Source organism: Ostrea edulis, chromosome 1, assembly GCF_947568905.1.
Source record: "Ostrea edulis chromosome 1, xbOstEdul1.1, whole genome shotgun sequence".
In the NCBI taxonomy this organism is placed as follows: Eukaryota; Metazoa; Mollusca; class Bivalvia; order Ostreida; family Ostreidae; genus Ostrea; species Ostrea edulis.
The window spans coordinates 14388845-14410777 of NC_079164.1; the positions used below are offsets into that span (position 1 = coordinate 14388845).

Genomic DNA, 21933 nt, shown 5'->3' on the forward strand with positions numbered 1-21933 from the left:
ACATTTGCCGTTATTTTGTGTTAAGAAAGCCATACATAACACACATGTGCGGATCCAAAAGAAATTTCAAAGGGGGGGGGGGGGTGCGACCCTAGTTTGTACCTTTTCCGCCCAAAAGAGTGGAGGTTGAGTGGGTTGAAGGACAAATGACACAAAATGACCTTTTTTTGTTAAAGATTTTCAACTAAAGGGGGTTGCAACTCCCATTCCCCTTCAGATCCACCACTGACACACCTATCAAAAATGTCATGAATGTAAAATATAGGATACGTGTATTCGACAATTCAGAACAGTACTTCATTTGATAAAAATTGCAGTTTTTGTGCAAACATTAAGAAAAAAAATTCAGATTACTGTGGAATTTGAACGCACCGTCTACAGGGTGCTGGCTACACACTTCTATCGTTTTCCAGCTTTATTCTTTGACTCATTGAGCCAACCATACAGGAGACAATCATGAAAGGGACAAAAAATATATTTCTGATTTATTTTTGCATCGATGGTGAGCTGATTTTAATTAGATTGATCATTCTCTACCTTTAGTCTGTGCTCTACCTCTTTCTCAGTGTACCCTCAACATTTTAACTATGGGTCCGAGATGTGACCAAAAAATTGCAAGAGGCTCTTAACGGATCATCAAATCTGACTCTTTATATATTTTATCTACATTCCATAATGTCAAAAAACACAAATCTAATTGTTGCACGTGGTTCTAAATATACAGTTATATACCCTATATCTTGAGACACCCCCTCCCCTCCCAATAAAAAACTAAATGAATAAAAAAAAATTAAAAATCCCCAAAATTGACAAGTCTTAATTGCCAGTACATTTTCCCTCGTGTCGGAGTCTACACCACATCCTGGGATGTAATTTTATTAAGTGTATGGGAACGAATTGTTACAAAAAATTATCTCTTCCATCTGTCCTAAACCACCCACCGCAAAAATGCATGCGACCGGCCGATCAAAATTGTACACTGATGCACACCGGAAGTGTACACCATTCCTTTTGATTTATGGTGCAGGCGGAGTAAGTAAATCAAGCGCACTCTACATATTAACTACCATGGTCTGTACTCCAGCGAGTTAATGACGTCTCTTCGTCATTGGATCAACGTCAGATCAGAACGTTTTCAAAATGACGTAGTAAAGTAGCTGAAAATGAAAGTTTCTGTTGTTGGGACACCGTTACTACTTCAACGTCATGGTCAAACATTGTTTCCACTGCTCCTACTATTTAGCAAACCAGTGCTGTTATAGTTGAAGAAGTACGATAGAAGGTCACGATGTCAATCAATCAGAAACCTAAACCGGATTTCAAATAGCAAACTGATGTACTTTGAAATCTTTAGGCCCTTCACATATAAATAGCTTTATCAAAAAAGGATATTCTAGTGTACATGCATGTATAAATTCACCATACGTCATATGAATACATATCAAAACTATTTATATGGATTATATTGATATTACAGCGTATATTGATCATAAATGGATATTTTTCCTTGTAGAAAAAAGACTTACCACCTACATTAGATAGAAATAAACTTATTTTTAAATCTTACAAACGTACAAAGGGATATTAAATGCTTTTTAAAGATAACGATTCTGCTTTTTGAAAATTACATGTCTGGATGGAGTTGGTCGGATAGTAAATTCCCCGGACTTTCCAGCAAGCACTGAAGAGCATGTTGGTTTTCCTAGCCAGAAAGGCCCGAGAAGTTGCGATTGGACATCGACATTGCGTCGGGTATGATAGGAAGAGTCTGACGCATTGTGTGTGTGTGTGCTCGCGTACACATATGTGTGTTCAACGTCTGCTTTTTAGCTCACTTGGCCTGGATTTCTCGAAAAGAACTTTTAAAAGTCGAAACTTGGACACAAGTCTGAGATTTTACTCAAATTTTGACTGCTCAAATAGAAGAAACCTCAAACTTAATTTTGAGGTGTCTTCGAGTAATCCAAGAATGAACTGAAGGCGCAAGTGAGCTTTTTTGATCACCTGTTGTCCGTCGTCTGTCTGTCTGTAAATTTTTCAAATTTTCGACTTCTCCAGAACCACTGGGCCAATTTCAACCAAACTTAATAAAAAAAAAACAAAAAAAAACGACCTTGTGTGAAGGGCTTTCAAGTTTGTTCAAATGAAGGGCCATGCCCCTTCAAAGGGGGAGATAATCACAAAAATGCAAAAATAGGATGGGGTCATTTAAAAATCTTCTCAAGAACCACTGGGCCAGAAGAGATGAAATTTACATGAAAGCTTCCTGACATAATGCACACTCACGTTTGTTAGAGAGGTTCGCACCTGCGATTTGAAGTAATGACAATTTTTTGAGAAGTGTATTTTTGATTTCTACATTGAAGGAGAATTAGGAAATTAAAAAGATAAACTGGGGTCGCAACGCTTGTTATTGAGCTACAGTGTTCTAAATACGACCTTTTTTCACTTAAAATTTATTTAATTAAATGTAAGTTATCTGTTGGTGTCAACACAACATAAGCAATACAAATCATTCATTACATAAAATAGATACATAATCATGTCTTCTAACACTACAGATAAAAAAATAACACTAGTAAGGGAAATAAATAATGACCTTTTTGCACTTGATATACGAAAAACTTCACGATACCAAAATTAAAAGTTTAAAAGGACATATTAGGAGTAATGTCTATTTCTAAAATTTTATATAATTTTCAAGGTCTGGTCTTACAATTTAAAATGGAACTTAAAAAGGTGGGGGTTGGCGATCAAATTTTTGAATTATTGAGGAAAATAATGAATTAATATTCAAAATTTCGAGTAAATTAATTAAAACCTTTTTAAGATTCGGTGTTCTGTTTGGAAAAATATATCAACCAAGTTTAATTTCAACATTGAACTAGTTCCAAGTCTCACCTACTTGTATCATAAATCATAAAACTGAAATACACGTATAGGAGTATAAAAATAGACGATACATTGGATGAAACAGAAACTGTAATATGCAGATTTAGAACTTTTTGATAAATGAATTCTTTCGCCACAAAATAGAATCCCTGTCAAACCCTTTCAAAATTTGAATTGACACAAAAGATTTCAACTGGATAGGGTTCGGTAATAGAAGTGTAATATGTTTGCACCAATGGGATCAGTATTGAACTAGTAAATATTAATTGTAGCATCCTGCACATATGTGCTCTAAAGCTCAGGAGCTAACTTCCTGAAAACCATGACTCCCGGGGTAGGTTGGGGCCACAATAGGGATCAAAGTTTTACATGCGAATATATAATGGGAAAATCTTTAAATATGGGCCAAGGTGACTCAGGTGAGCGATGTGGCCCCTGGGCCTCTTGTAACAGTAAGTATATGATTGCTTTCATTGTCTATTTGATGTCTACTTTTTACTTATGGTAAAAAACGAAAATACCCGAGAAGCCATCAATTAAGCGCTTAAATGCAGAATCCAACTATTTTTTCAGCATCATTGAGTCGTCATGTTTCTCTTGCTCAAGACCTGCGCGTATCGTTATCACGTGACGGAATGCAGAGAAATCTTATGATCTGTTTCAACAGATAACAATGTATAATTCAAAGAATATTCAGAATTTTAATTTGATAAACAATTAGAGATGTTGAAATTTGAGGACTCCCGTCGATTAGACGGACCCCTGGTTACCTGTTGCAGGTGTACCACGTGACCGAGGGATTCCTGAGACTAGCAAGGAGGGAGGTTGACAAGAAATCGAAGATTGTGTTTGCTTTTCAAACGGAACACGAATCACTTAAAGTTTCATATCGGATTTACAACATCAAATTAAGACCCTCTTCATACCGTGAAACTCCATCTCACAGGTTCGGCTAGCAACCGCCCAATGCACCGCCGTCTCTTGACAGTCATTTGACGAAGAAACAAAGTGATAACGCTATTTTGTTAATAAGCTCATCAATAATGTTGTGAAGATTTCATATAACGTAGAACGTGTTTCTGAAAAAAGAAATAGTGTTAGATTTAACTTGAATGTTTTCAAAAGTGAACTCTTCATTCTCCCGATAGAGGAATGTTCAGCTCATTACATTGAACTTCATACAGATCAGTTCTGTTCATGTCTTGAACAGCATGCTAATGAGTTCTTGAGAACGAGTATGTTCATCATTTGAACCGCATGCTAATCAGTTCATAAGAATAAATATGTCCATTATTTGAACATTCTACTAAACAGTTCATAAGAATAAATATGTCCATCATTTGAACATTATGCTAATCAGTTCTTAAGAATAAATATGTCCATCATTTGAACATCACGCTAATCAGTTCATAAGAATAAATATGTCCATCATTTGAACATTATGCTAATCAGTTCTTAAGAATGAGTATATTCATCTTTTGAACATCATGCTAATAAGTTCATCAGAATGATTATGTTCATCTTTTCATCTTACATACAAAGAGGTTTTTTGAAATAGAAAAGTATAGTTATTAGTCATTAATACAAATCATATTCTTTGGACTTGAATATCTGGTCCTGATATCAAATACCAGTAATTACGATATATAATTGATATCAATTAACAAATTATGCCTGGTTTTTTGCATCAATATCTAGTATTTCTGTTCGTGAAATTTTACATTTTTATCAGCATTGAAATTGAACCCCGTCTTTATGAGTAATGATGTACAGTTTTACATCTATACCTCTGTGCTATTGATAAAATCAAAAGAATTTCTGAAGGACCTTTTCACTCAAAATTGCTTTTGCTTGGGATTTTAATTTTTTCTTCTTCAAAAGAGCCTGGCTTATTTTTAGGTTCCACTGCAGCGATGACTGGTCGATGTGCAATGCGGCCTTTAGAAATCCTATTGTGTCGGTGGCGTGCGGATTCCACCCGACCAATGATTTGGGTGATATTGCTCCCGTCGTAATACTTTTTTATCTCCGGCCTTGGATCTCTGAAAATTGATGGTACTGTTGATTGAGAACTATAAAGAGCAGCCAATTACTCGCTTTTTAAACATCACGAAAATCAATACGTCTTGGAATGGGTCTTCTTACAAGGACTGATCCTAAGCTGTCAGGGGCTAGCTTCAGAATCGAGAGCTACCCGGGGTTTTGTCAAGTTTCATCACGTTCCATTATTTATATATGTTGTAAATTAAACATCTTTAAAGACTGTTATCTTTTATTGAGTATGTAATATCGAATGCCAAACTTCCTACTAGATGAAGAGGTAGAGAAATTTAATCAATAAAAGGTGCGCATGGATAAATTACAGCGATATGACGGGTGCAAGGTGGGAACAAAATCAGCAAATTGTATTTCTGAACTAATTCCATCCAATAAATAGTGTGTTTTTATAAACATTATAATGTGTAGATGTTCCGTTAAACGGGTACAATAAAAGACTTAATGCGATCAGAGATGGCAATTGAAACGGTTCCAAATCCATGATGTCACCAGGTATTTCCTCACAGGTAGAAAATTATCGATCTCAATCATTACCCGTCGGATTTCAGTTTCTTTCAGTGTGGTAGTGTACCTCTATGTATTTAGAAAATTAGTATCACTAATCTACCCGTACCGTAGCTGAAAACGATTCACTATCTACAGGACGAAACAGGTTCAGAAAGACTTCGGGATGCTTTTGATGCATGACGTTTTGGGGCCACATAAAGGTGCTTCAATATATCAAATGAAAAGTAAAACAAAAAGCCTAAAGACCGTTAAACTATTTGATTTCCAATATCTGTGTTGTAAGGTCATGTCTGTGCGTCTGTTATCTCGAGATTTCCGCCTGAATTATCCCTTTTATTGAATTTTTGAATCCTTTTTCTTCCCGTTCTGAAAAATAAACACAATTTTGTTTGAGTATCGGAATTCACAAGAAAGGTAAATTTCAGTAGTTTAATTTTATGCTTCTGAATAAAGTTCCTTGACAAAACTTTATAAATGGTGGAAAGCCTGTATAATGGATTTAGTTTTCAATAATAGCATCTTTATTTCTTTCGATCATTCTTCCCAGACCCGCAAGTTTGACTGATTCCTTATCTATCTGATAATTTAGTGACACAGATAGAAGATGATCACTTCTCATGCAAGATAGGGGATACCTTTTTGAATGCAAAATTTTAACTTTAAAACCGATAACGCCGTGCAGATTTTTTTTATGTCTTAAACTGTATGAAAAAATATTCATTTGTAACAATGGAGGCAATCTTATGCTTCATTGGGTCTTGTCATTTAAACCTCATTAGGCAATATTGTTTATTTAGCACCGGAGAGAAAAAACCCCGCGCGGAGCCCCAAGAGAAGCAGCACGCATGCCCCATCTATCGGCATCCTGGTCATTCGAACATCGCGACTGAATGAAGTCGCATCACAATGACACGGAGGAAGCAAGCCAACCCACGGTCACTGAAAGGTAGGTCCGAGTTGTTTACAACTTATTTATAATCCTTCTTCCATTCATAATGTACTTTCTGTAGAAGTTTGATAAGTTTGGCAGCAGTTGTACGGTTGTATGGTGTTACACCTTTCGTTCACCTGTGTACAGGTGTGTTGAGAAAAACAACACGGCTGGGAAGCTGGGGATTTTATCTGTTGGTATCTAACATTGTTAGATTGTTTAGAACTGTCTAGCTAACGTCATTGTTATCAATTGACCTATACTTACCACCGTTTTAACTTCTAAATTAATTAAAGGGTTGCACAGGTATTTATAAACAGAAACAAAAATAACATGTTGATTTTTTCATTCTCTATTAATACATCTTGTATGGTATATTGTTGTTGAAATCCTGACTTCCGTGACCATTATACATGTTTATATGGGAGCCATAAGATATTCTTGTACGTATTTTGAATATGCCGTTCGTCTCACCTGCTTGAATGCCCGCATTAAATGAAGCCGCATCACCTTTTACCGCGCCAAGCTCCCATTTCGGAATTTTCTAAAGGCACGGAGCGGAACAGAAAGAACGTGACTCATTTCTTATTCTGCATCCCATTAGAAGTCTCATCATTTTACCTGTGCAGCTCAGAATACATTAGTATCCCCTACAAGTTTGTCCTTTTTCTTGGTAATCAGCCACTGTCATATTGCCGGCTGAGATGACATAACTTCAGATTCATTGTCTAATTAACAGGTGATGCTAGGGGACCGCCATAGGTTGTCTCCCAAACACTACAACATTTTAATTATCAAGCCAAAATATTCTTTTCCCAACATCATGCATTTTACCTGTTTAAGGTAAAAAAAAAAAATCATTTGTGAACTCGATTTCATAGTTTGCGTTACACGTGATAGTTCAAATCTCAAAATGGAGATGGATTTCAGTGGCTTCATTGATCAAAAGTTGTCATGTACAGTTCAAAAAAAATAAAAGATGCCACTATGAATATTCATCACCATAGGTATATCAACAGCTTCTGTCCCGTGACACCGCTGCCAGCGTCTGTCAGGCAATTAATACTCAGGTGAAAATTGGTTTGTAATTAGCTATAATTACCCAACTGTGGTGACAATCAGATGACCAAACAAACATCTTTTTACCCCCCAACAATAGGACAATTAACAGATTGGAAATCTTTCGGCTTTCTGTAAGTATATTTACCTGCGAGGTAAATCCCGTTACCTAGTAACCTGCATGGAGGGACAAAGACGAGTGATGACATTTTTATGGCGGGTCCCTGGTTTCATCAAGTGGATGAGGGACATCGTGCACATCAGTGCTGGAATGTCAGTCACTTTATACGAAGAATTTGAGGCGGAAAATGAAGACATGAAAATTATATTATAAATCCCATGAACGACCTTTATAAAAAGGCATCACGGATAGAATATTGAAGAGTGCTTACTGTGTTTGTTATTAAAATTTAAAACAAATATATTAAATCTATATGAATACGAAAACGTATAGGTAATATTGAAATACCTTTTAAATTTTTAATTTTAAAAAAATATATATTTCAAAATTTAGATTATCTTATTTTCAAAAATGGGTAGTGTTTCGTAATTTTAACTTACGACCTAAATATTGTTAAGGTCGGTAAGTATATAGGCGTACACGGACGTTACAAGACTACTAAGACACACCAGCATCTCAAGTTGATGAACCGACTAGTGTTTACTCTTCTAGAAAGATTTATGGAGGGTGATCCGACACGTATTCGTTGTAAAAGCCGACTGAAGGAGGCAAGATAACGCCGCAACAATACATTGAATGAAGAGGGGGTACAATGTTTATCAAACGGGTACCTCCAGTTTCTGTCAGCCCCGATAGTCGTCTGCACGAACCCGCAACATCACTCGCGCTCTCCATGGCGATGTTATCAGGCTTTATCGCCGCTAATGGCGGGTATTGAGAGAAGATTAAACTTGGGTACTTTTGTCAATTTATGGTTTTATAAGGATGTTCAAACGGAGTTTTAAGTTTATAGATTTTTCCGGTAGAAAGAAACCGCAGCGGATTGGTGGCAATAAAAGTGGGTTACATATAAGAAAATACTGTTTATTTTTTGTACCAACTTCCCTGAACGTTCTTTTATTGCTTCAGATATATTGTAGTTTCTACTTGAAATTAAATGTTTGACATGGGTTTCATCACGATCTAGTACCCATCCAAGAAGCGCTTGTTAAACATAGAATAATGTTGACACTGGTTTGTGTATGCTGTGCTGGTCTGTCTGTGTGCTTAATGGATTAAGCTAGATTCAGAACATCTCCGATCTGTTTGCTTACTGGTGTCATTGGACCAGGCAATTAAACATGACCATTCTCATGAACCCCCCACAACTTGCAGCATCTTGGATCATTCAAATACCAAGGGCATGCGTACATATCGAAATGGGCTATTTAATTTGTACATTTTTATTCATTTATCTTTCAAAGATAGATGAGCACTCGAATTTGAAAGGCTTCGTCTAAAATTGGAGATGGTTTTTTCCCCTGCGCTGCGTTGTATGGTTCTAGTTGATAAGGAATCTTGTCGTCTGTAAGGCATCTCACGAGGTCTACAGATGGCGCTTTCTCAGAAGCCAGTTCGCGCCACCGACCTCTTATCTTACCGCATCATCCCTAGCACAGGCTACACTGGTCTTTTGAATATTTTATACAACTGTCGCAGTGATAAGATAATGTAACACCTTAAAAGACAGTCATGAATAAATATCAATGAGAAAAGCCATCATGAAAAGTCATAAACGTTTTGGAAATTTTGACATTTAATACATCAACTTTCGGTTCCCAAGCGTGTATGGACCGCTGTGATAATTTTTGTTTTTCTTGCCGGAGGTGAAGTCCTTTTTTCATCCTTTACATCATTTGGTCCTCTGAATAGTTCTTATGACAAATATTTTGAAAATGACTTGACCGTCTTAAGATTTGCTTACAAAAAGATGTTTGGATAAGAAGTCATAGAATTTGGAGAGGAGGCCTTTAATTTGACCGGGTACTTTTCGATATAGCTCTGAAGCATGTACAAATCGCCAGCCTGGCCTAATACATGTAACTTTTTTGTCTGTGGTATTTAGGTAATCCTTCTTGATACCCGTGCCTGAATACAAAAGCCTCCAATATTAAATCGGCTACTGTTCTCCAAATTGAAGTTAGCAATTTACATTATCAAATGCCTGAACAAACATGAAATGGTGAATTACGGATAACGTTTAAAGCACCTTAGTATTTGTATCTGGAGAAGTACTAATTAAAAGCCCTAGGTGCAGCTCAAAACAGGCAGATAGATGCATTGTATTGTGGGTTCGTCATTATTCAACTCTGGTCAGTTTCCAAAAGAAACGGCTACATGCACATTCAATTTTCCGTTTTTAACGACATCTCGAAATTTGGTCCCGTTTCTACGATATCTTTTTATCTTTATCATTTATTCTAATTTTGCATCGTTGATTTAAAACCTTTGGATGTCTTTGAAATCGAAGTCGTGGATATTGATATAGCGTCTAGTTTAGCAGTATAGAAACTTTAAATTGATAACGTCTTCACATAATCGCAAGCAAAGCAATCCCTATATGCTTGGCAAAACTTTCCTCTTAGCTAAGTATATATACTCATCAATTGTTCAAAGTGTAATTGTAACAGAGAATGGAAAAGTAAGAGCGATGTTTAAATTTTTGGCTGTCAAAGGTAACTTTCCTTTGTCATTTGTAACCGTGGCTACGACGCATTTTGATTCAGAAAAAGTTATTGGTACTGGTATTTTGTTAACTAGTTATGACTGGAAATTGTGCTGTTTGGTTTACTTAAAAGTTCTGCGATCGGATGCAGGAGAGCGAGCGTGTTTGGGCGAGAGCGTCTGTTTGTAGCAATTTCGCCAAGAAAAAGAGTGACAATGCAATAAAATTCGATAGAGTGGGTTTTATTTGAACAGTACAAAGACTCCATTTTTCTAAGTTCACAGTTTTGTACAAAAAGATGAAAACTTCTCGCGACATTTCCAATCTCTCGTGCTGCGGGCATTATTTGTTCTGCCACTACCCCGCGGTAGTAACGGAATTCGCTGCCGTAACCCGCCACTGCATTTTGATAACGTCACATCGCCAGATCAATAAATACCTAATCCGTACACAGAAGTCTGACTCTATAATATTGATGGGCTAAAATGTTTTCCAAACACGGCAGTATTTAAGGATCGTGTTTTTACAATAAAACAATTGTCTTGGGACGAACACGTTTACACAAGCAAAGAAAACTACACACACAAACAACTTTAGCTCAGAGATATTCTTTGTCACATTTTGCAAAATTGAGGAAAAATTAGGGGTGATATATTGAGGAAGATAAAGCTGGTTTGCAAACAATTCTATTATATACTGTTTCTAGAGTTGTACGAATTCCGGGAAACTGAACGTCCACGACTACATTTTTGTTTTACATACGATGCTAAATTTCCGGTGTAGACACTGGCGGTAAGGTGCATTCGCTCAAGATCACAGCTTCATCAACATTTTTATCATCCTTCTACACATTCCCAAGACGACATTCATCAGTTATGCTGCAAAAATGAACACCCGTTAAAGACATGTCATAGGTTATTTCACCATTTTATTTAAGTTAGCACCTATTTTTCATTTCCATTGTTTCATTTTACTTCCACCTCCATCATGGCCGTGGGAGGGTATCGTTAAAGGGGGGTGTGTAAATAAGAATACTTCTAATAGACTAACAGGGCGCTATTTATGTAAGTAATTTTCTTCTCTTTTTTAATTGTAGAATGAACAAGTGAATAGTACTAAAATGCATGTTTTCTTAACATACATAGTTTAAAAGTCTGGCTAGATATGGAACAAACGGCAAAACCTAATTTGGTTCTGATAAAATGCCAGATTGCAAGAATGGTGAAAAAAGGTATTGCTGATTAAAGTTCACAGACAAAAGCATTCCTCTTAAAATATTATCGGAAAGTGTTTTTCATGCAACATCAGTTTTATTTGAACTGTTGGCTCTGAAGTCTGGTATGGGTGACATCCAAATCTTGTGTTACCTATCAACAAAGATGATCATCCAAGCCAAACAAAGAAAATATGAGCTGCAGAAAGTATTGGAGAAATGAGATATGAAAACCTTTTATGTTCGTTTGTGTAACTCATCATGTAATTTTATTGAAAGACTTGTAAAGTTTCCTTTCTTTTGAAATCTTCTTCTATGGTATTAGAATTTGCACAATATGGTTTAAAGGGCAAGGCTGGAACAATGGATGTAGATATCGCCATTCTCAACAATAGTCTTTTCTCAGTCAATTGTTTATTAATTGTGTAGAAAGATTGAATTATCCTTGGATAGAGGTTGGCTTTTTGTCATCATTGAAACAGAAAGTGTTGTAAAGCTTCAGTTCTATACAAATTAGTGGCACTGCACCAAAGGAGCCAGTCACTGTTGTAAGGGATTCTATATTGCATTGTTTTGGGTGTGATAAGCTGATAATACTATGATGGTTGTCAAAATAGACTTAGCACTTTTTTTTTTATGGATGACTTGGACTTTCTTTGTCTGTTGTGGTGTCTGGTTGCATATTGCTGTCTGCATTTAAGGACATTCTTATCAGAGTTTTGTTTTAATTCATTGGTTTTACTAATGCACTTCAATCTGCAGTTTTAAAAATGACAATGTTCATATTTAACATGAAGGGCTGTGTAATTTAGAGGTTGAGACTGAACGAAAAAAAAATTCCATTTACACAACTTCATTAAAGTTGTATTAAAAATTTTTTGAAATGGAACTTGGGTTACCCAAACAAATTAGATATTAGAGTCTCTTTGCTCTACTGAGCATTATTTGACAATTTTCCTGGCAACCTGAAAAAGCTTTATGCCTTCAAATTGAAATACTGCATCATTCAAGAAATAATTTATTGATGTTTAATCTACATCCTGTTTGAGGTGAAATGTAGCACACAGCTAACTGCCACATGGTATAAGTGGCTGACGAGTGGATGCTTCTGAACTCAAAACAGCTCCACACCAATCATCCACCCCGGATACCTTCCTATGGGCTGTTAATTAGCAATTTACTGGGTACAGAGGTGACTAACCGACCACCCAGGTTAAAAAACAGTTACCAGTAGCAAACAAAAGCCAACAGTTACGTGCGTTAAAACCATCTTCACCCGTGTTTAGGGGAAGCTGGAAAATGGGCTCCGACACCAAGTGACAAAATTCTCTTTTGTCAAAACTTGTTTTCCAAACAAAAAGAAATGGGAGGAAAAAAAATGCTTTTGTGTCTTATCTATGAACTTTTCATCTTTTGACAAATCGTAAAGGGTAAGGTATCCACATTGAAATTGCTTTTCCTTTGTAATTAGTCCTGCGGCAGTTTTTTTTTCTCTTTCTCCTTGAGTTTTTGGTTCTGGTGAATTGATCAATAGGTACCGTGTGAATAGGAACACTGACTCGGGACAAGAGGGCGGTCTGCTTGAGGAATTGCTGCTCTTCATCAATTTCTTGGGGCTGTAGCTATCTGATGCTTGGCTGGTGAATTGAGGACACCTTTTCTGCCCAGGTCCACTGAGCAGATCTTTATCCTACAGAACTAGAGTGATAGAGATTGAAGTGAATAGTTGCTGATGGGTTTGCACTTGTTAAACCAGTCACAAATTGGTGTCAGAATCTGAGTTTTCATTGTGAAACTGAAGAAAAACATAGAGTCTGGGGGTATTATACAGCTGTGTGTGGTAACTAAAAATAATGAGTTTTTGTACTGCAATTGTTACAAAACTTAACATTTTAATCATATAAAGAGAACTTCCTTCATTATAAATAATTTAAGACAGTTTATGGTTTAATTTGCATACAGTGGATGTAATCGGATAACGGATCGGGACATGCCTGTCATCATTTTCAATATTAAATATTATAGATAATAAAAACAATCAGATGGGTGAGCCTGAGTGCAGTTTTAATTATACAATGATTTTTGATGAATGAATTCATGGTTTGCTTTATCATTTATCCACAGTTATTCTAATTAGATTCTGTACCAGTGTGTAGTTTGATCAGAAACGAAGTGATTGTCATGGAAAGTCATGAAAAAGAAATGGTGTAGATTACCAAGTCTGCATCACCAGAGAATGTTGTACCAGCTTATTCATCTGACACACAAATTGCTTTTCACTCATTGGAATATGTAATATTGAATGCTATGCCTGGGGCTGTATATTTGTGGGATTTAGGTGCTAAATAGTATAATGGTGTGCCCCCCTGCTTGGCCTCTGTCCCAGGTACCTATCAGGTGGTCAATATTTGTACCTGTGATTTGGTCCTGTGGTTGGACATCTATGTGCTATTGTTCACTATCTACCTGTTGGCCCAGACCAAACCATAATTAACACCCCTGACTCAGGTTTTATCAGTTGCTTTTATGTAATCTTTTATGGTGGGAATTAGGCTTTCATCACTCAAACTCCTTGTAATTCATTGTGCCCATTCCTTAGCCCCTATTGTAAATTGTTTGCCTTAGGAAAACAATATTATCCCTTGAAGAATGTGTTGAGTAATCTGTCTCTGAATCAACACAGATGAGGATAAAGGAGGTGGGAAATTCCCCAGCATCTCTGTACCTCCATCTTTCTTTTTTTTTTTTTTGGTATGAATTTTTAGTTTTGTGACACTCTGGGAATCTGCACCTGTAAACGCGGCAGGACTCGGAAGATAACAACATGGCGTTCTCCCAGATACAGGTCCTTCCCAGATAAACACACAACCCACATCAGTTCCTGATAAAGAGGCTGGGCTGACCCCATTTCTTTTTGTTTCGTTCACTGTTCCTCTGTTTATCTACGATTACGAATTGCTTTTCTATGATTTTGCTTTGAGCTCTTCATCTCCTTCTCAATAGGTTTTATCCCACACCCAATGCCAACAGAAGCAGAGAAAGCAGTCTACTTTGAAGTCAAAAGGAGGATTTTAATTAAATATAAAGCCAAGTAATCATTACAAGGTGTCAGAGCTGACCCTTAGGTTTATTTCTCAATAAAGTTTGAATCACAGAATTAAAAGAAATTTCCCTCTAGATATATTTGATACCCTCTGTGTTTGAAGGTGTAAAATCTTTGCATTGAAGTCATTCATTTCTGTAGGGTATTTTAAATAATTATCAGTGGTAATAATTTTTCCCATTTTATCAAGAATATAGATAGGGACAAATGCTCTTCTTGTACTTGTAATTGTGAAGAGCTTGTGAAGAAATAATTTTCTCAGTAAAACGGAAGTTTTTGGACATTGATGATGGCAATGATACAGTTAGACACAATGAGATAAGAGTTTTAGTCACAACATTTACAATACACTAAGGAAAAAAAGATTTGCGTAATGACTTATGAATTGTGTACTCTTGTACTGTGATTCTGTGAGGTAGAAAAGATGGGGAAGAATTTAATTATTTCAGCAAAGAAAAATGATACAGTTGTAGAATTTGCTTTATATTTTTTTTCTGAAGATGAATTTTTTTTGTGTACAACACCTGCACATTATATAATCATACACAATAGAGATATGTCTTTTTGACAAATAATGGCTTGAATTCATATTTTACGTTTGGTCATTGATCATATCTTTTGAAATGGTGACTAAGAAGGAAAAAATCCACAAGAATGTTCAGCAAGGTATCTCGTCATCAGGAAAGGAAAACCATCACCACATTAACACTGTCCTGTCGCCATCACAACCGGAGATTGTGGAACAAAGCAGATCATGTGACCCTGTAACCTCTCACTCAATAAATTCTCTCATCTATATACCTCAGAACTTGTGACGATCAGATTACAACAAGCAAAAGATTCTGAGAGATGGATGAAAATTATAGGGTTTTGAAATCTAGACATTATTTAATGAAATAATTTTTTTTCTGTGATGAATTGATGGTATTGAATGGAATAGGACTTTTTAAAAATCTTCTGTGATTTTTGCAATAGGGTCTTTGTATTCTGTATCTGAGTAAGAGGAGATTGGACTGCTAGTCGTGCTTCAGCAAGTCCCCAGATTTTTATCGAGGTTCTGGAAGGCCGAGGTATTCACGATCCTAGTCTGTGTTAATCTGATGGCGTGTAACGAGCCCTGGTCTTCTGCCACTGAAATCATAATTATATTTCAGTTTTGTTAGTTTTCAATAGCTTTTGGGAACCTTAAAGGGTTGCTTTTTCATTGCTGTAAATTATAAACGTCTGCTGAGAAGAATTGATTACAGCAATTCAACACAACTACACTTCAATTTGACATACCAAGTATTATTTTCATTGTGTATAAAATCTGGGATACATAATTTTAATGTAATCTAAGTTTTAATGTGATGTGAAATCTTATGAAATCAGTTTCTTAATTTTTATTTCAATTATTTTGAACACTGGAACTACTTTTTTTCATGACAATTAGCTTTCTTCATCTTTTGATATGAATTTCATGGCGTTTGGGATTAGCATTACGTATTCTTTTGTAGAGATAAAAACTGATTTGTAATGCTATCTCCATCTTGTGAGTGCATTATATTATTCAACTATAAAACTGTTGGTTTTGATTGATGGAGGTTTGCTTACTTAGATGTGTCTGGGATAATTCAGTGAGAGGACAGTTCAATGATTGTCAGATTGTTTGAGATACCAGTGATGGAATGAAGTATTGACAATTTCTGAGTTAAAAATGTAGAAAGATAAATTCCCTTCTATTAATAAGGCACACCTGCAGCAAACCTGATGAAATTTAGTGACGGCGGTCGATAGTGGACATCTCTGTTAAGTCTGACATGAGAGAAGGAGATACCAGTATCTCGGTCTAAGGCTCCGGTTAGGGCTTCTGAAATTGATTCTCACTGCGGAACATTTCGGTGTTGGGTTAGAAACGGAGAAATTCATCTTCATATGTTGGTCCAATTTAAACAGATTTATCCCCTAGATTTGATGAGTAAGCCCCCTGCCATCGATAAATCAATAGACGGATTGATCAGGGTGACAGGAATGCTTGTTTCTCCCTTTGAGTGATGTAAGTTTGTTACCTGTTTTCCCAGGTACGTGGATGCTTGTTTCTGTCAGACCGGGATTTCACTACATCAATTTCAGCCCTCCTAGTACTTGGAGATTAAATGAACAGAGAATTGTTTTTTTCCTTTCACGACCTGATACTTGGTTAATTATGTCTTACTTGACGTGGATGTGTCTTGCATGCAAAAAATAAAAAAATTTACAACGTTCCCATAAATAACTATTTGTCTACAGCTGACTGAATCATGATGCTGAATGCGGAGAAAATGTAAGCAGGGGCTATCAACAGTGCGGCAAAGTTGTCGGTGGTATATCAGATGTTGACAGCTCAATACCTGGGAAGCCCTTTCCTTTCTGTCATCTTAATATCATTTTATAGCAAGTTCCACATCAGAGCTAAATAAAACCTTAGTTAGGAGGCTGAAGTTTTGGTTGCCTGCCTCAGGGCGCAAATTTAGGACTCTACAGGTGTCACTGGGAACACGAAGAAATTTCGCACCTTTTCAATCCACGAAATTTATGACACAAATTTTAATGAAAAATGTTTTCCATTTGGATGTTTGTAAAGAGCTTTTTTTTTAATGAAGGATTATGGGTTGATGAGAATGAAAATTAGTTTGTACTTTTCCAAATTTGGTAGCTTTAAATTTAAATATTCAAGTGATGCAAATTGAAATAATCTTTAAGATGTGTCGATCAATCAAAATTTTACATTTTTTCGTATGTAAATTTGAATGCAGATTGTGTGTGTCATAAATGTGTACAGAAAAGGGTGTCGCTCCGTAGATTGATATTAAACACATCATGATAAATTCATGAACTTTTGAAATTATTCATAAAGTACTGAATCTATTATTTTAGAAAGTTGAGTTGATAAAGTGTTGATGATTTGGGAATGATAAGACTGATTGTTTTCTGGTGTGAAATATTTTCCACCATACCAAGGTTGACATGTGTTGACGACACTGCAGGGTGTTTTCACACATTACTTTGGGAACGAGGTATGTTAGTCCTACAACAGAGAGAACATTTATCGGAAGCTGAAAAATCAAGCCCTTAGTCCATCAATCATCAGCAATATCAACACTGGGGCAACCTTATGTTTGTTTTCTCTCTCTTTCTTCATCTCTCGTTCATCTTATGTTACCTGTGGCCTGTGCATGATATGACAAGAATATCTAATTGTGCTACAAGTGTTTTGTACTTCAATTAACCAATCAATTTACATTTATAATTTTTTTAACTTGTTTAATTGAAGAGTCCTAATGACACTTCTTGTTAATAAAACATAAATAATTTACTAAAAATCTAGAACTCTTGCAATTCTTGAGTGGGGAAAAATGTAGGATTTTTTTTATTATGTTTCTTTTTATTGAAATGCGTACAGATAGAAATCTGGAAAGACATAAACAATTAGCAGACATGCTTCTTCTCTGTTTCCTTTGGTTTGGGATGTTCCGGTCATTAATGGAACATGAAAAGTATCTTTATTAGCTATTCGCGCTGATGATGAATATGACGACAGTCGGACACGGCAATCTTTTTGTATTAATGATCAAATGATGTATCGTGATAATGGCCGCAGAGTAGGGGTTATACATCAATGTTTTGACAGAGAGAGACTGGTCTCAGGCCTCTTTATGGTGGTTGACCAGTGGATCAGTACCAGACCTGTCCAACAGGCTGGTCATCACTACTGCCCTGGCGCTTCCGCTATCATGTCCATATAAAGATACACAAGTTCGCCAAATTTTTATTACAAACTGAATAATTCTTCAAATTTGCATACAAGGTACTCTACAATTGAGTTATAATAATGCAGTTTTAATTCATTGCAGGCTTTGATTAAGCTGTGTACGATTAAAGATTGATTTTAATTACACATTACAGCATCTATGTGTCAAGATCTGAATTAACAACAAAAAAATCAGCAGGAACTTAGTGCCATCCCGGACCGTGCACAAGATGGTCCTATAAATAAAATATGGAATCCTGATGAATCTAATTACCAGCAAATTGATATAAGATACATGATGTGTAATAGAAAATGAAAAAAATTCCTTGTCTTAACATTAGTCGTTTGATGTTTCTCCTAATCTGAATTTTTTGATGGCATTTGAATGATCAGGAAATAATACTGTACTGCAATATTCAAATGGGCTCGATGCAATCCTGTAACCCTTAAGAGTGTACAAGTGTCAATGCTGAATGATGCTCGAGATAAATTAATTTCTGCGTTCTGCAGAAAATCTTACTATCGTGTCCTTAATTTTTGGACTTGATGGTGTCACTTGAAAATATCGGAGCAATTGTGTTTTTGGGGGGTAGCTTATCTGTGTAAGTGCAAAACCAGTAGGAAGTTTAGATACCTGAAGTCTCAGGTGAGATAACGATGAAAGGATGCAGATAAGCATCATCGGAGTTGATGCATTACTGGTTAATCCATTGTTCCACGTAAATGGGGTCCTACATTTGATACTGCGTGTAAGGTGTTTGTTGGCAGGCAACTCGATGCTTTGGTGTAGATGGTAACTTGTCTATTTGTGACTCCCATTTCCAAGCCACTTTATATTAGGTGAACTATATATGGACATAATTCATGTTATACCTTTCTCTGTAAAGGAAATGATATGCGGCCATAAATGTTTCGCGTATGTATCAATAACAAAAGTTGTATCATGAAGTAGAAAACAAGATGATGATAGAATATGTACAAGCCTGCATTGAGGGATGTTCTGAGAAAGGGACCCTTGTATCTGTTATTTCTGTACGTTAATGGCAACGGAAGATGGCTGTAAAAATTGTCCTTGTAACGCTGACAGGTTGATTGGTTCAAGCTGTAGTTACCTGCAATGGAGAAGAGGAAAAAACTTGGACAAAAGATGTTGTGTAATCTTAACTCTGTGAGGGATGACCTCTGCAGCAAAGGTCAATGCTTATGTAGGCCCCGGGGACATGGCTTTATATTTTGTCATTACTAGCTGATAATGGCTTTGGTTCGTGGCTGAATGCTAGTGAGAAGCTCCTACACAAATTGCATGTCACATATGACTGCCCCTGTCAATGGGGGGATGTGATGGACACCCATCAGGAGCATTGACCAGCACAGTGGCTCCCTCTAGTTTCTGACAGCTCCATGATAGATTAGCCATCAAAAATATTTAATGATGGCTTCATGAAAATATTTGCAAAGAAGTAAACAACATATCAAAATTAATGCATGCTGAAATTAGATTTAAGTATCACCCACCCACCTGTTTTAGAAAACCATAACGCAATGGCTAAAACTTCATTTAAAGGCAATATGATATTATAGACTTTATATAGTATGGGGGATGGGAAGTGTGACTGTTTTAAGTTCACAAATACCCTGTTTTTTCTTGATGGGAATAGTCATGTAGAAACTCTTTAGTTAGTCACAGATTAAGGCATTACATCCTTATAAGGGGATTATGTCCATAATTAATCCTGTAGCTGTGGGGTGTGTTGTAGCCATGAGTAACCAGGCAAGAAACATGGACCAGGAGCCCAAAAAACGGGACTTGAATGCAACTGTCCATCTGTGTTAACTCAGGCCATCAAATACCCAGAATAAATATTTAATCATATACCTATTCACATTTTTCCCGAAAGGATAAAGATGTTTAAAAGTTGAAGAATCTATTAGCACTTAAATGCCATAGAAATCGTAGGCAAAATATTGAGTACTTATGTAGAGGCTTAATCTAAACACGATATTGTTTAAGACTTGGCGGAGCTGGAAAAGTTTGTAAACGGGGTAGAAATGAATAGATGTAATGTGCTCCGAGGATTCTTATCAGTTTCAATTGGGTGTAGTAAATCAAAAGTAGTCGCACACAATCCGCACCAAAGAGGATGCATGGATATGTCAATATTGAACATTAAACATTCCATCCCTGGATGAGGGATTTCAGAATTTAAAGTTTGGCGAATTCTATTTATACAGGAGATTTTTTTTTTCACAGAATTCTGAATCATTGCTTTTGAATACCTTTTCTAGATGACGCAGTTTTATGGGATAAGGCTGGGTACTTTCTTATATATTGACTTCAGTACTTAAAGTGGAAATTTTTTTTTTCTTAATATCAACTTGTTTATTAGTACAGTAGTTAATTTATTCTGAATCAATCACCAGCTGCCAAGAATTACAAAACTCTCCAAGTTTGAACATGAACTTTTTCAGATTGTTGCCGTGGTATTTGATGATGGATGTCATTTTTACTTCTCTTTTTTTAAGAGTTTTTTTCCCCCTGTGTAATGGATGTATGATTGCTTAAGATTTATCAATCGTAATGGCATGTATTTCCACATCAGCAATTAAAGAAGCCTTGTCAGCTCATGAGTCAGATGTCTGGAATGGTACATACAGATCGTTGTCATTAGATCTTAGCGGTACATCTCTTGTTTCTTGTCCCCGACTTTCGTCCTGTGTTATTAAGCTTTGTCTTAATGCATTCTGATGTGGATCATGCTGATAAAATTCATGAGGTTTTTCAATTGGTGACAAAGCATGTAAAAAATAAAATCCAAAAGGGAAAGAAAAAAATTTCTTAGAATGAAAGGGCAGTGACAGTTCCACTTTTGTTTTAAATAAGAAGTGAAAATTAGAGGGAGGAAAAGATGTCAGTTGTCACAGATTATGGCCGTTTTGTGTAGTAACCTAGATGAGGATTTTCTTCACTTTGTAGGACTGTAACATCCGGCACTTAAAAGCTTGTTTCACAGTAGACTTCCTTTTAGCATCTTTAAACCACATGGTACTATTAGGCAATTTAATTCGTCAAATTATATACCAAAAACCTTGCCAGATCCATTTCTTTTTTAAAGAAAAAAGATAGTCAAAAATCCTTTGATACAAAGGTAGCAGGTAGAACTATCAATAAAACTGGAGACATTTCTTTTTATGTGGCAATGGCCTGTATATATATTTGATGTAGTGTATAAATGGATGTAGGGTCCTTTGTTTTGTTTTTCCATAGCTACTCCTTGACAACAGTATTCATGTCTTAACCAAAATATTTTCTTCTGTGGCTTCTGTTGAATTTCCTTCATTTATTTGTTCATAGTAAGAAGAGGGATGAAAATTATTTTGAGTGTCATTTTGTAAGTTTCTGGAAATAAAAGAAATCGTAGTGTTTTTAAATTGAATGGAAACTCTCCAGTGGTTGTCGATATCAGATCTGAAGTATTTTCTCATTTCCTTGTCTTCTGACAGGCTTTAATCTTTTGTAAGGCATTCTGGATGATGTTAAAGGGGAAAGAAATGTGATGTTTTAAGTGAATAGTCTTATACAAATAAAGTTTTACAAGTTATTTGCACAGTGTATAAAGAGAAAACAGACCAGGGAACAGTCTTGAGATGTGAAGCAGACTAGGGTAATTCACCTGCTTACAATGGTCAGAATCCGCTGGAAGCTTTATAGAGAACATTTGGATTCAGAAACCAAGA

At 36.1% G+C, this 21933-nt stretch overlaps 1 protein-coding gene across 10 annotated transcripts in view; it reads left to right on the forward strand.

Moving 5' to 3' along the window:
• The first annotated feature begins 6259 nt into the window (after positions 1 to 6259).
• Positions 6260 to 21933, forward strand: part of LOC125660924 (ras-responsive element-binding protein 1-like) — a 33427-nt gene continuing 17753 nt past the window's right edge. For 9 of the 10 annotated variants that reach the window (XR_007364554.2, XR_008799634.1, XR_008799635.1 and 6 more), the window contains exon 1: positions 6260 to 6403. Coding sequence is in view for 6 of the 10 variants with exons in the window: in XM_048892742.2 (XP_048748699.2) it covers positions 6364 to 6403 (40 nt within the window). In the remaining 4 variants the exon portion in view is untranslated. Of the gene's footprint in view, positions 6404 to 10875; positions 11028 to 21933 lie in introns of those variants that run through there. The other variant, XM_048892779.2, reaches the window with a different exon arrangement.